At 47.5% G+C, this 15,850-nt stretch overlaps 1 protein-coding gene and 1 pseudogene across 9 annotated transcripts in view; both read left to right on the top strand.

Moving 5' to 3' along the window:
- Nucleotides 1-15,850, top strand: part of pum (pumilio) — a 141,836-nt gene that overhangs the window by 52,754 nt on the left and 73,232 nt on the right. For all 9 annotated transcript variants that reach the window (XM_065427852.1, XM_065427856.1, XM_065427854.1 and 6 more), the window contains 2 exons: nt 2,114-2,354; nt 13,309-13,591. In XM_065427852.1, the coding sequence (XP_065283924.1) occupies nt 2,114-2,354; nt 13,309-13,591 (524 nt within the window). The remainder of the gene's footprint in view (nt 1-2,113; nt 2,355-13,308; nt 13,592-15,850) is intronic.
- On the top strand, nt 3,787-5,159 carry LOC139057077 (piggyBac transposable element-derived protein 4-like; annotated as a pseudogene).

Genomic DNA, 15,850 nt, shown 5'->3' with positions numbered 1-15,850 from the left:
TGTTAAGTCAGCCTCACGAATGCAATCGTCGCGACGAGAACAGTACCCCGCAATGAAAAGGTGCCCCGCGACTTCTACAACGCTACCGCGCCCGTGCATGGAGAATATGCAGCGCCAATGAGGAATCTGCCATGCGAGTGTTTGCCGAGGCGAGGGGGCTGGTTGAAAAGCTGGCTCACAGCTTCAGCAAGTTTGAGGCCGCTGTCGTCGCTGCTAGGCCGCAGCGGCATCAAACGAAAATAACATGTTTGTCGCACTAAGTAAATAAATACTGCATGTTTTTTCCCCTTTCATCGCACTCTTCTCCGAGTTCCGTTTTTGACACGTAAGTGGGCGAACGCATGCTATTTCGGTTAAGCAGTACTACCGTTTAGTACCTACTTTTTCCGAGCTCTGGCCAACTACGTTTTAACGAGGTTTCTTTGTACTTCCAAGAGATAGTGCAATTTCAAGTTGTTATGTGTATTTTACACATATTGAAGAGTATGTGTGCCAAATTTCTTTAGAATAGGATAATGATAAGTGCACAAGGTTATTCTCATGTGAAAAAAAAATTAGTGTACTAATCTTTTTTTGCATAGTTCCAGTAATTGTACATGCTGTTTCGATAGATATCGGCACTTTGTAGTCTGCAACGAGCTATATACCGTATTTACTCGCATAATGATCGCACTTTTTTTGTCAGAAAAATTGACGCAAATTCAGGGGTGCGATCATTACGCGGGTTAAATTTACCGCAAAAAAAAAATTTTTTTTTTTTTTTTTCGCCCCGTCTTTGCTGCGGGATGCAAGATTGCGGGTGCGGGACACCAAAACAAAAATGGCGGCCGGCGGAACAAGCCGAGCGCGCAGAACGCGTTTTTTTTTTTTCTTCTCGTGAGTACATTACGTGTATTGAAACAGTTTCTTCCGTATCAGTGATGAATAATATCGTTAATATCGGCAAGTTTGCGGCAGTAACGTAGCCATGTCCACTTTGAGGGGACAGAAACAGGTGGGCGCGCTTAGCTGCCAGTGACATAGAAATGCATGGGTGACGTGCTGCGGAAACTGCGACATCTGTCTTCACTACTATCCTAATACGGCACGTTTCCGCTAAGGGTGGGCGAATATCTTAGCTGTGTTACAAGCGTCGGCGTATGAATAGGGTACACTTTTAACGTATTAGAGTAAACGTGGCTACTATCATTGCCGCGCGCGATTTGTTGCGTGCTCACGAGTGCAAAAGCAGATGAAAAGAATCGAAATGCGCCTTTATTGTTTTTGTTGAGATCAACCATTATAAAGCCAACCCATAATAAAGGCAAGTTTGGTTGTACCTCATTTTGTCATAGATGTGCGGAAAGTGATGAAAGTAATGAAATGAGGTATCTACTTAAGTATGTTTGGTGCGTGCAGGCCGCTTGGCTTGTCTTGAAGAGTCGTTCGCGTAGCGTTCGACAGATGGTAAGCGCGATCATTATTAGCTAGACTTAGCACACGACATATCGCTGCGGCAAGTTCGGGGTGCGATCATTACGCGAGTGCGATCATTATGCGAGTAAATACGGTAAGCTACAGCCCATTTGCACACAAGAAACTGCCCACGAAGATAACTATATTTTGCCGTTGTGTAGTACATTACTAAAGAAATATAGCAACTCCACAAAATTTAATGAGATTTGAAATCTACATAAAAAACTTAATAAATGGTGGTATTTTCAAATCTTTAGTACAAATAATGATAAAAAAGTTTATTGTATAGCATCTCCCCCCTAAGGGACATTGTTTTGGCTAAGTCGAATAATCGAGGAAGTCCCAGGATATCATGTCTGATAAATCAGTAGGTGGCTTAGTCCACTGGCCATTTTATCTGCCTATTGTTAGGTAACCGGGTGCTGCAGTTGGCTGATGACAGCATTAGGTGTATTGAAGGAATCTGTCCGATTATGGCAGTGTACCCTGTCCATATTTGTTTTTTCTTTCTTTGTGATAGGAAAAGTGTCTGGTATTTGACTCAATATTCAAAGTGTGTATTCTAAGGATACTTGTACATTTGATATTTTGCTCTTCTATGCACCCCCGGCAATTTGCAGTGAAGTGAAGGTGCACCTCTCATTTTCTCTTTTGACAGCCCTGTGGGTTACAGAGGCGGAGGTGGCAGCCGGCAAGCTTCCCCCAGTGAGGATAAGGGTGACAAGCTGTCCAAGGCACCTTTGGAGGCCCTGGTCATGGGTCCTGGTGGTGGAGGGCCACAGCTGGAGCCACACTTTGAGCACCATCCAATGGACCCATTGGGCCCGTTCGACTACCCACCACACGGACTGCTGCCTACCTCCATGGAGTCACCAGGAATGCTTGACTATGCATCACAGGTATGCATACTTGTAAACTCTCCCGAATTCTTCAAGATTACAAATTCAAGCACATTCTACAATTTTACGAATTTTGTATCAGATTTTGTGAAAAAACTGCTCGCGTAAAGTTCAGAAGTGTGCTAAGAAGTGTGCCACTGACGAACACAGGATTGCAATACACTAGAATCTTGATGGTACGAAACTTTTGGGACTGCACTATAAATTTGTGCGAACCAAAAAATGTGTCATAAGGAGTGACGCGGCAATGAAATGGCCGACTTACTCAAGGTTTCTGATCTAATGAATTTTCTTCTGCAATCCTATGACCTTCTTTTATCTCATAACGAAATATTTTGATGAAATATGCTGCAGAATTTGAGTCAGGGCGGCGTGACACGAATCAATCTGGCAACAGGAATGCAACTACCACGCAGGGGCTTTCTCATTGGCCCCTCCGGGAATCGTGCGGCAGCTAAATTGTTTTTATCACCTGCCGAGGTGCAAAAGGCAGTTTGCAACCTTAGAAATTTAGCACGTGAACAAATGAACTCGGGCTAGGATTTCCGAAAAATCTGTATCATGCTGAAATTTGTATCGGGCGTGATCATATCGCTGAGATCATACTGTATAATGCATACAAAAGAAGGGGGGGAAGAAATTGTGAATGCTCTGCAGTTCCTTCATTCTTGGCTCTTCTCTAGCCCCTGCATCAATGACTACTGACACTACAGACACGCTGTTAACACTTTCCTGTCCGCGCCTATGCCCGTCGACAGTATGTTATCGATGGTTTCAACGTCGATTTTCTCCCGTTCGGAGCGCTTACGGACAGCTAGCGCCATCCAGCGCATAAAAGGACAACTATTTTTCAAGTTTCGGTTTTGTGTTTCCTTTTTTGGCCGCGGGAGGGATTTTTAAAACGCCTTTTAATCGCGCTTGACGAGCGCGCTTAGTTTCGGATATGGCGTCGACGTCGCGCGCAGCTGCTCCTCGGAAACGGCGAGTTTCGACGGATTCCGATGAGTCTGCATCAGAATTTTGTGATGGTGGTAGCAGCGGAGACTCGGGAGATGATTTTGACTCATCTGACTTCAGCACGGACGGTGAAAGTGCGTCAAGTAGCCCCGGAACGTCGACAGGTATCCGCCGGTAAGTTCCGTTTTCCACTCCGAGCCATTTTATCGCGGCCGCGATCAGATCTAAAGACATGCGGCGTGTTCTAAAGGCTACGGCTCTTATCTGCAGGGTGTCAACGTCGTTTGGACAGGACCACTTGTCGGCGGCGGCACAAAGAGTGGAGTTTTGCGCGAGAAGACGGCCGGGAGTCGACCTCGGCACTGCGCTCCGTAGTGCCGCGCGGCGCTTCGCAAGAGCCGTCGACTTCTTCGCGCTGTTCTTCACGGCGGAAATAATCACCGAGATATGCACGATGACAAATAAATATGCGTGGATGCATATTTTGGAGAAACAATCATACAGTGAGAGAGATGGATCTTGGAAGGAAGTGACTCCCGATGAGATGAAGAAGTTTATCGGACTTCTCATTTACATGGGTATTGTACAAGTACCGCGCTTGCACTGCTACTGGAGCACGCGGAAATTATTTTCTGGTCTTCTTCCGCCTTCGGTAATGCCAAGAAATAGATTCAAAGCGTTGCTTGCATTCCTGAGTGTGTCCGACCCTGAGAAGACAGCTGCCGCATCTCATGGCAAGCTGCATCGCGTAGCTTCGCTGCTGAAGCACATCAACGCCTCATCCGCCCAATTTTTCCAGCCTGATCGGAGCCTCTCCGTTGACGAGAGGATGGTAAAATCCAAAGGCAGATCCGGAATTAGACAGTACATGCGGGACAAAGTTATTAAATGGGGGTATAAATTGTGGGTTTTGGCGGACTCCAAATCTGGTTACACTGTTCAGTTCAGCGTATACACAGGAAAGCGTGAAGCACCTAGCGCACGTGGGCTGGCATTCGATGTTGTGACGCGACTGGCAGAGGACTACCTAGATCAAGGGTACATCATTTATTTAGACAACTTTTACACGTCGACATCCTTGTTCGTACACTTGTTGGAGCGCAAGACGCTTGCTTGTGGCACAACGCGCAAGGATCGTCGGGGCTTTCCAGCCGAGCTCAAGGACACCCAATGGGAAAAAAAGCAAAGAGAGGAGATGTTCGCTGGCTACGGGACCAGGACGTACTATATTTGCAATGGAAGGACAAGCGTGTTGTTCACATGATGTCGACAGCCCACACAGCCAACAAATTCGTACTTGCGAAGCGCCGAAGGAAAGTGGACAATAAGTGGCAAGAAGTATCGGTGAAAAAGCCAATGCTGATTGACAAGTACAATGTGGGCATGCTCGGCGTCGATAAATCGGACCAGCTGATTGGGACATACAATGTTCTGATGAAGTGCGTGCGTTGGTGGAAAACGCTGTTTTTCCACAGTATAGATATTGCTGTTGTCAACAGCTTTATTCTATTTGATGAGCACCGTCGGCAACATCCCGAAGTACCTGAATTGTCAAGGGGTTCGCGCTTTGATCAGTTCGCGTTCAGGCTAGAGCTGGTAGAGCAGCTCATAGGGCTTGATGAGCAACAACATCCAGAACCCAAGGCTCCTCCTGCTGTTCCCGCTACATGTGCCCCTAAGGATCAAAAGCACAAGCCCCAGAAGCTACAAAGATACAGGAACTGCAAATTGTGCTATCAAGAACGGAAAGTGGAACAAAAAACGAACGTTTTCTGCGAGACGTGCTCCGCAAACTTGTGCTTCACCACATCACGCAACTGCTTTGTGCGGTGGCACGATAGCCACTAGGGATAACCTTTTCCTTTGTAAAAAAATAACGTGTGCAGATAGAAAGTTTATATTTGCAGGAATGTTGTATACGGCCTGTCCCTTCAAAATGTATATTTCGAATTTTTTTTATCTTGTCTGCGTGCAAAGCAGCATCGACGTTTTTGCGGAGTTTCCTCGTTTTTGTTACAAATTTTTTATTAAGTGATTTTTTTTCAATTAATTGGTAATAAGTGTTTGCTTTCAAACAACACCATTAAAAAGCACATTCCCTCTTCTACAAATTGATACTAAACATTTTAATATCAAACAATTGGTGTAGCAGCAAAAAAAATGTTTACTAGACCACCCGAAAAGTGCTTATTTTCCCACGGACAGGAAAGTGTTAAGGGGGGAAGCGGGGATCAGATCGCGAAAATCGCAAAAAAGATCGATTTTTGGCAACGACGTGTTTCGGTATCTGCAATGCCTAATCTACATTGTATCAAAATGGTTTGACTGAAAACGCACTAAAAGTGCCCGAAAAAAATTAATTTATGAGTGCGTAGGGCGAGAAAACAGCTTTTAATCGCGTAAAATCACCGCAGTTCGCGGAGCCCTAACTCGTCTTTCCCGCCACCGAACGCCGCCATCTTGGTATCGTTCGAAAGCTCGAAGTTTCGCCATTCCGTTTCTGAATTCTTCGGTCGTCGCCATCTTGTAACAAACACACAAACACAAAAGAAGCGCGGGTCTGCTAGAGGCTATCACACGGGCCCTGCGATGAAAGCGGGCCTCCGATTGGTTGCCATACTGAAAGGCGTCTCGCCATTGGTTGCTGCTGCAGCAGCGGGCAAGCTGGCAACCACAGCGGACCGCAGCTGTCTGCTTTGAAAACCACGCCGGCGTCTTTCTTCGTTTACCACTCGCAGAATTCGGATTTATGAACGCTCCCAAGTCAGTGATGGATCGTCGCTCGTTCGAAAAGAACTTTTCAATGAAGCATGCCTTCGAAAAACGGAAGCGCAAGCCTCCTACGGCGAGAAAAAGACGGCGGCCAGCGGGAGAAGCGGAGAACCCGACTGAACACGCGGATAACGTGCCGCGTTATCTTGCACCGTGCGATTCCAGCAGCGAAGCCGACAATCGCCCTGTGACATCGACACTGATAACCATGCCACCGGAAGACGTGCCAACAGAGGCTTTCGCACCTGTGCGTACGGCCGCGCGCAACCGAGATCGCGTTGTTGATGGCGACGCGGGTCGAAGGTCCCCATCGCCGGCAGAGACGGTGCGCGTTTTCGATGCATGGTGCGACAGGGACACGCAGCCTGTGAGTGAGCCCCAACCGTCGACGAGCTACATACTGTATGGTGACTCGAGGCTCACCAGACGAATCGTCGCACGATTCAGACGCGCCGCGAGCCGCGTTTTATGTCAGCGGTGACTGCAGAAGCGCAAGCATGCAGCGTTCGCGACTCCCTTCGCGCAGTGTCCGCGACTGAGCGGAAGCAGCAATGCCAAGAACAAATTTCGGCCCCCTGTGACTGTGAGTTATTATTATGCCTGTTTCCGCGGTGAACTCTTTGATCGCTAAAACTCTGTGCCCAAGGTGCCAACAGCGTTCTGTGGGTGTACACTGCGATACCAGGCTCGGTCTGGCAGTGAAAATGGTGGTCGTGCACAACTCCAGACGGCGCAAGAAAAGGATAAAGAACGCCTGAAGAAGGCATCCAAAGCCCACCAAACAATGAGGCAAAGGTGTAAGAAGATGCCTGACAGCAATGATTCAAAATATTACAGTCCTGGTACTTTTTAATAAATTTTCAGTGCTTTTAAAACTTTGCAGCCAGTTTTCTCAGTTGCATTTTTTTTGTCAATCACCTCGCTCGTGGAAAGCATAGCACAACAATGGCTGGACCGATTTTGGTCCAGTTTGTTTTGCTGTGATCCACAAGCTGTGCTGTATGTAAAGACAGTCTTGAAATGTTTCATTACCTTTCCATTATTTAATTATTTCACAATTACTAAATGGCTCCATGCAGTGAAGCACAGTCATGTGCATGTTATGTTGAGCAAAAAATTATTAGCGCCTTAAAAAAAAAATCGAACACTGTCTTGATGTAGATTAGACATCTGGGCAAACATGTAAGGTATTCCCAGCTCCCTATCACGTTTCATTACTGTGCCAGGCTTTCCACAAGCAAGGAACTTGTAAATTCTTATAAAACAAAAACTAATTAAGATATCCTAATGAAATTTTAGATTTGTCACTTTATTGCAATGTGCAGTGTGTGTGCCAAATTTCAGCCCTTTCTGTGAAGAAACAAAAAAGTTAATTCTGATCCCCGCCTCCCCCCTTAAGGGGGGACACGGGTCTTTGCGGCGAAAAAATCGATTTTTTGAAAGTGAAATTTTCGAATTCTACAGCTAATATTCCTTTAATTCACCAAGTTTCGAATCTCAGGGAAGAGTATTTCATCCACAATATCAATTTATAACATCACTGTGAGCTGAATTCCGCGCGAAACCAGCCCTTTTTATTGCGACGTGCAGCTCTTTTTCTATGCGTGCGATCGCAGCCATCTTGGTCTCGTTGGAAAGAGGAGCCTTCCTTCTTTAATTTCCCACCAAAAGTGACTCTGTCGGTACGCCAGTGACGTTGAAATCCGGGGAAGAAAAAAGCCCGAACGCGCGATCCGATTCGTTGACTAGCGCACGTGACCAAAAACGCGTGCTGTGGTTGGCTGCGCGAAGTTCCCATCGTCTGCTCCACTCCGCAGGCGACGCGACGGCGCATCTCGTAGGTTTGTTGGCACATGCCCAACGATGTCCAGTCCACCGGGGAAGTTCACCACAAGGCACAGGTTCGGCAAAAAGAAGAAGCGATCAGCTTATAACTTTCAAAGGCACTCCATTGCTTCTGCAAGCATTGAGAGTAGCTCGCCGCCAATCGCAAACGATGCCGAAGCCGCGGACGATGCTGAAGTAGGCCTAGCCAGCCCACAAATGAGTGAAATCGTTACAGACAGCGGCAGCGAGCGGATTTTTTTGCAGAGGGAGATGGATGCTCAAAAAAAAACTTCCAAGTTCTTGTGTCAACGCCAGCAACAAAGCAGATGTTGGATTTGCTCACTCGTGTCAACGAGCCAGTCGACGCCGAGGCAGGCTTCGCTATCCTCAGTAGGACTCCGTGAACGCACTGATGTTGTTTGTCAAGTGCAAGGTGTGCGGCGGCAGCGTCGCAGGAGGCAAAAGCGAACGGTAATCTGGCCTCGCCATATGATCGTTATCACGTGCGCGTGTTGCGGCGATATCGCGTCGGCGTGGAGCTCAACCCGCGTGAACGACAACCTTGCCGTGCGCGCGATGCAAGCCACCGGGAATCGGCGAAAGATGCCAAACGATGTTTTTGCCGCATTTGGGTGGCCATGGTCAGAGCGACTACATTCCTGGTGGCTTTTAGCCACTTTCACTGCAAGATAATGCAAAATTATTTCTGTACTTTTGATTAAAATGAATGTATTCCTTTTTTCTCGTTTTCTCGAAACACCGACTTTTGACTTGTTGCTGATTTGCCACGGCAATATCTCTGCCTTCAGAGCAGATAGAGCCATAATTTTTGTTGTGGCTTGTAGCTGAGTGAAAAGTACACAATGGTAGGGTCAGGTTTTGGAATTTATGCTTTAAAAATTTTCAATTCTGCCTTAGATCAGACAGTGGGGTAGCCACAATTCGAACAGTAAATATTGAATTTGCTATAAAATTGCTAATATTTGACGTATCAAAATAGTATTCTTACCATTGTGTTCCTCATGTTTTCTAGTACCCAGGCATGTGCCAATATGAATTTTGTAGCGCATTTTTCCCCCTATTGTTTGTGCAAATTATGAATAATTAATTTCATTTATCTTCAGAACTAAATGGCCTATTGGAAAAATAATTACATATTTAAAATCAGCACAAAAGTCTTAACAAGAATGGAAAGTTTCATGAATATTGATGGAAAACATCATGAACATTATTTGAAGAACAGTGTCCCCCCTTAATTCAGAAAGCAGCTTTGAGCGTGCAGGACATACGAATCAGTTCCCACTGACATGTAACCGGGCAAGCACGAAACACATTCAGCACGGACCCGCCAATCACACAGCGATGAATCTCGCACCGCTGCCTTAGTGTGGGTGTTGGAGAGAGGGTGGGTCTCTCCACAAAGTGCAGATGTCACATGCAGTGGTTTTGTCAAATTCAAACTAATGTAAAGATCTGTCCAAACTTGACGGCACCGAACCTCCGGTGCGACATTCCATGCTCTCTTGTGGAACGCATCTCTGACTGGGAGGCCTTTCAAGTTCTTGAACCAGAGTGGTCACCTGCACTTGCCAATAACAAACAGCCACAGTTTACACCAGCCATCCATATGCGCAGCGAGCAATATGGAGCACCCTGCTCGTTTTTCCTCTATCATGTTCTTCCCCTCCTGATTCAATCTCTTGTTTGACATCATCTGCTAAAACAGTGCTGTGTGAAATTTGTCAGCAGTAACTATTTCCGACGACATGAGAAGTGATCACACCTCTGTTAGAAGCACACTTGCAGGAGCGCGACACAGTGCAGTGTTGTTCGATATGTACGCTATGTACATTGCCTGGATCTTCAAGGGAATTTTGCTACTGTTTGATACAGACAATAATTCTAAACGGTCAATCTCGAATAGCTGGACAGTGCTATCTCCCATTGCCATGTGGCAGGGTGTACTATGGGCACTGGCTTTGGTGCACTTGTTGGTGCCCATACTATGTCGCAGAGCATTGCACATTCATCGCAGTGTGGGCGTTTATAAGAATACAGCGCAGGGTGTAAGGCGTGGTAGAGACTAGAGTGTGGATGTAGTTTTTGTAGTTTCCATATTACGGTTTCCTTTGCTTACATTGACAGTCATCGTTGATGGTCTGCACAATTTTTTTTAATATGCCGTGGCTAAAACTGACAGCTAGCAGCATCTTCAGGATTAAGGGGGGAGTTGGGCCATGATCAAAAAATTTTTACTTCTGGAGATACTAACCTGAAACTTTTCAGAAGTATGTGGTTTTGCATGCCGATTTCAAATATGCAGTCAGATTTAATCTCTGATGTATAGATCACATTTTATGCTAATTACTCTGTGTGATTGTTATGAAAACAATAGAAAAAGAACTGCTACATAGAAATAGTTAAAACTTATATAGGCATGTTTCTGGAAGCCCAAGGTTTGTTTCATCATTTTCTGCTCACTTGGTACAAAGTTATGAAAGTTCGAATTTTCTAGTCGATAACTGAAAACTGCCTTTTTGCGATAGCTACAGAATTTCAAAATGTTCCGAGTCAAATATTAGTTGCACTGTGCTGTTATTGCAGACATGACATTTATAGGACTGAAATAAAACGAATGATCAAAATCTATTGAGTAGATGTGAAGCCACACCTCTCACAAAATTTGAGAGTACCAGAATTTTGTTTTCGAGAAAAACACAAACATCTAATTGCAATGACATGCAAGGGTTTATTGAGGAGGAAAGGTTTCAATTATACATTGTGAAGGCTTAGAAAGCCCCAGGGCAATAGTCTTCATCAGGTTTTCCATGTTGCCTTCTCTTCACGGAAGTCTGGAAAGCTGCCGAGGCAGCACGCTTTTTCTCGGACTTCACAGCACGAAACCTATCTTTCTCAGCAGCTCTAGAGCTACCTTTGCCACTTTGTTCCAACTGCAGCTCCCTCAATATGCTGGAGCTGGCATGCTGTGTGCCATGGTTGAAACGCATGACAGCTTCTGCTACAGCATTCTGCACTGCAAAAAGGGACACATTCTTGTCTTTAGGTGCAAGGCTCCAGATGAGGGAGTGAAGGGCCTCGTTAGAATTCTGAGTTTGGCCACGTTGGCATCGCTGCAAAACGCTTTTGTCAGCAAGACGCACGTACACGGGAAGCAATGCCTGTCACACATTTGGAGGCAGATTGTACCTGTGTTTGGGAAGGAGCTCATTTCTGGATATGGCTGCATTGTGTTTGCACCAGGATTCAGCACCGCTTGGACAGAGGGTGTGGTTGTGCCTTTTATCATTTGATGTCACATGATGATAGGTCGCCATGACTGCCCTCTGCATCCTGTCAATATCTCCTACATTTGACTTCAGTGCCCATCCGTAGTAGTTAGTCAGCTTTGAAATGAGGTCTCCAGTGAGCCGACCCTTGCCACCGATGCGCTCATCAGACTTTTTTGAAACGAGGTTTCGAAGTGCTGTGCCCATTCGTTTCTGAACGTGGTTGACACAGTCCTCCTTCTCAACTGAAATAAATCCACACACTTGGGCCTCTTGTACAGCGAGGTACGACCTGCTGTCACCATCAGACAGCCTTGTGGTGTACCTCAGGCCGTGGCAAGAAAGTGACCTTTGAAACAAAATGAGGGCTGCCTCAGCCTCCATTTGGCCTGCTTTGCTTGTAGTGTTTCTCTGGCACTCGTGTTTTTCCTTCCATTGAGGATACTCTAGGCTGTCAGGTGCTGGTGCACACTGACATCCAAGGCAGAAGTTGGACAAAACTACATAATCAAGCACATACCCAGAAAAAAGTTCGATCACTGCGGCAACTCCAATGTGAGAGGAGTGCCCTCGCGTGTGCCAGGTTCCATCGAAGCTTACCGCAATGTTCCCTGGATTTCCAAAGTTCATTTGCTCATAGAGGTCTTTCACTCTCTTAGCGCACTCATCCAAGCTCTTGCTGCATGCTCGTGTTGCCGCCGGATTCAGTTTCTGTTTCAGGTAGTTCTGATATGTCTTTTTATGAAGGCCTCTGTGCGACACTCCCAGATTTGCGAAAATGTCGTTTAGGGCTGCTTGTGCTAGTCCGGTGCTTTGAACAGCACGCGCCGCGAGCAGATTTATCTTGAAAGGCTTGCAATTTGCCTGGAACTGCCCTGCGACCCGAGGCGAGCTCCATTCAGCACCAACTCCACCACAGTTGATGCACTGCATTCTTAGTTTTGCAGCTAGTCCGTACTCGCGGTCATCCTTCGTAATTTTCACGACCCCGCCACACGTCCGGCACCCAGCAGAATGCAGCAAACTGTTCACCGCATCGAGGTCCACTATCGTGAACGCCGTCGACGAAACGCCCGGCGCACTAGGCGTTGTTGCGAGAAGTTCCGTTTTACGCTTCGTTGCCGAAACAGATGCCAGCTCAGCCGTTCTCTCCGCTGCTCGCTGCGTCAGAACATCGCACTCTTCGCTTGACAAGAAGTGCGTGTCCACTCTTGTCCGTTCCGGTTGCAAGTTGAAGCTCGTGGAAACCGCCACTCCGGGAACTGTCGAGGCAGCCGCCGCACTCGCTGAACCGTGTTCAGGCATTCGTGGCGGGTCCGAGGCCGCCGCACTTGCCGAACCGCGTTTTGCTGTTGCTGGGCGCTGTGGCGTTCGCGGAGAGTCCGCGATGGTTGCCGCTGAAGATGGAGGCACTTGGCGACGCTTTGCGGCACATTTCTTCCGTTTTTTGCCGAATTTGTGCACGGTGTGAAACTTCCGAGGCATCGCGATGACCTACGCCTTGTCAAGATGGCGCTGCCCGTTTTTCGGCATGAAGTGGGTGGAGTCAGCCGCCGACCAATCAGATGCGGCCGTTTGAATTCGCGCCACGCAGGAACCAGTGAAATAGCTCTGTGCTGCTTTCCTCTTTTGCCTTGTATTTTGTTTGCAGGGTAGTCTGGGATGCCTTGGTTTGGAGGGAAAGCAAGCCGAAAGGATGCTCCTTCGAATGAGACCAAGATGGCCGCGATCCGCCGCGGGGTCTTGAAATCGCGGACGCTTGAAAACGGGCGATGTTCGCGCTTTGCTTGCGCGGGATCCTCGTCGTTTGAGTTATATTATAGCCAATATTACAGTTATAAAACGTTTTCAGGGGCTGAATTTTCCGTAATAGATGCAGGAAAGTGTAAGGAATCCAAAAATAATTAAATTGAAAAATCGGTTTTTTTTCGCGATTTTTTCGTCTCCCCCCTCAAGTGACAGATGCAATTTTGTATTTGTGCACCCCTAGTTAAACTCTGTCAATCGATCTACAAGCTGTTGGCTGGCATCGGCATGCTAGAAACATGAAAAATTATTACCTCACAAAGAGTGGGGGAGTTTATGTGAGTTATCTTGTCTCTTCTTTACAGTTGTACCAGCAACACCAGCAGCAACAGCAACACCAGACACAGCACCAGCAGCAGCAACAGCAGCAGCAGCAGCAACATACTCAGAGAGGTCAACACGGAGGCCCCATGGCGCTGGTACCAGGTGCCCAGTACTCCTTAGGCCAAGGGCAGCAGCAAGGTGGTGCGCTAGGCGTCCCACCTCCTACGGCACCCACTCCTTCACCTTTCGCACCCCCCTCCACACCGTACCTGCTCAACCAGGACCCCTACGGAGCACCACCCCATCCTCTGGGAATCGTCACAGGTTGGTACATATTAACTTGACTACAGTGAGCGCTCGTTAAGACGAACTCTGTTAACACTTTTGGGACCGACCCATAGGCCATCGATCATATATGATCGACGGTATTGCGCGCTGTGCCACGTTCAAATTTTCGCGCGCTTGGACAAGTAGCCTCATCTAGGAGGTCGTAGGGAACTAGACTCGGTTTCGTCATAGAGAGAGCATTTCCTAGTGTGCGGCGGCTGCGGATGCAGTGAAAAATGCCGTTGTGCTCGCGTCCGGTCGCTCGAACAAACCGCCGTGAATCGCGCGATTCCGCTGCTTCGGCAACACATTTTTTTTGATGAACCGAGCAGCGAAGAGTCCAACGATGACTTTGGCAGCTCAGATTTCATTTCGGACTCGGATTCGGGAGATGACGAACTGCGGACTTCATCTAGTAGCCGAAGGTGAGCATAGTTCCACATTCAGTTCTCTCTGGAGTAGGTGAACAGGCTCGCTATGTGTTCTCATTATTTTATCTTTACGTGGTAGGGTCTCAACAAGTTACGGTAATGATCTGCTGCCGGCAGCGCAGAAACGGTTCGAGTTTTCGCCGAGACGGGAACTTGGCATGTACTTGGACGCAGATGTGGGCGTGATGCTCAGAAACGGATCAAAAAAATTTCTGACTGCTCTGGACTTCTTTCTTCTGTTTTTCTCGATGAATGTGATCAAAACCATTTGCGAAAACACGAACAAGTATGCTTGGACTCACATTTTGGAAAAACCAACGCATGCTTGTTCTGACGGATCTTGGGAAGAAGTCACCCCAAGTGAAATGCTGAAGTTCATCGGACTCATTATTTACGTGGACGTTGTGAAGGTTCCTCGGCTGAAGTTGTATTGGAACATAGGAAATCTGTACAGTGGTCCGCTCTCGCCACAGATCATGCGGCGACGCCGGTTTATAGCTCTCCTTGCAATGTTGCATGTTGTAGACTTGGACGATGTTACTCAAAATTCATGAGGAAAGCTCGAATACATGAGGTGGCTCCTGCAGCACATGAACGAAGTGTCGGCGAATCTTTTCCAGCCACATCGCTATCTTTCCATAGATGAGCGCATGGTAAAATCGGAAGGGTGGTCAGGCATCCGACAGTACATCAAAGATAAAGTAACAAAATGGGGCTACAAGCTGTGGGTCCTAGCTGACCCTGGCACCGATATACCGTGCAGTTTAGTGTGTATACAGTCAACGACTGAATTTTCGGACATGCCTGATATTTCGGACGTCTTCGCGGCACCGCCACGAGCCCCATAGAATCAATGTATAAGGACATCTGAAGTTTCGGACGCTCGAACCCCCCACCGTCATATTTTCCAAACTTTTTGACGGACGGAAGGTCTTTTGGCTCCTCGCGCAGCGCTCTTGCGAAGGAAATCCACTTGCAGCCGAAGCATATCACCGCTTTGAACCACAACTAGTCGAATCTAGTCGTCACACACCCATTTGGTCTGGCCACGCTGGCTATGTTCATCGCTGCACTTCCGCCTCCGGGCGGAGTTTCCGGAGCGGCGCCATTTTGTTTGTTTGTTTGCGCAGGCCACGTTTTGGCTAGCGTGGTGTGCGGTTGTGCTGTTGTGTCAAGTGTGCTCTACGACGCTAGGCCTAGGTGCTTCGACGCTTGTCAGTGAACTCCACTGTTCGCAACTTGAGGATTTCGCTTGCCTTCGATGGAGCCCACTCCGTCTTCGTCGTCCTCGCCAATGGCATCGAAGCGCGGAAAGTAGTACCGTTGGACAACGTGATCAACGACCTCCGCTCTGCTGGGGTTTCCGTACCCACAGAAATAACTTTTGAACAGTTTGTTGACACTGACGAGCTCGACTTCGCGCAGAACTGACTGACGAGGAAATAGTCCATCAAGCTGTGGGGGATTCAGAAGACTCCGATGTTGAAAATGAGGAGCCAATGCCTGCGCCTCCTACAAGCGCCGATGATGATGATGAAAAACGTTTATTTGCTCTATTTTGCGGTGATTTTGCGGCATCAGATGGAGTTTTCCATCTTCTCTCCAGGGTCGGTTCCCCTAGTCCAGGGCTCCGCTGAGGGTAGCTGCCCTGCGTGCACGGCTTACTAGTCCTTGTTGGACTTTCAGGATGTCGCTGGATAGCATCCTCTCCCACTGTTCCGCACTCGGGTTTTTTATTATGGCTAGCCCTTCTGTTTTCTGGCAAGCCCATGTGGTATGGTATAGGGTTGGTTTGTGCAGTTGACGCGAGCACTGTTGACTCTTT

This window comes from Dermacentor albipictus, chromosome 3, assembly GCF_038994185.2.
Source record: "Dermacentor albipictus isolate Rhodes 1998 colony chromosome 3, USDA_Dalb.pri_finalv2, whole genome shotgun sequence".
In the NCBI taxonomy this organism is placed as follows: domain Eukaryota; kingdom Metazoa; phylum Arthropoda; class Arachnida; order Ixodida; family Ixodidae; genus Dermacentor; species Dermacentor albipictus.
This window is presented reverse-complemented; position numbering and strand designations above follow the sequence as displayed.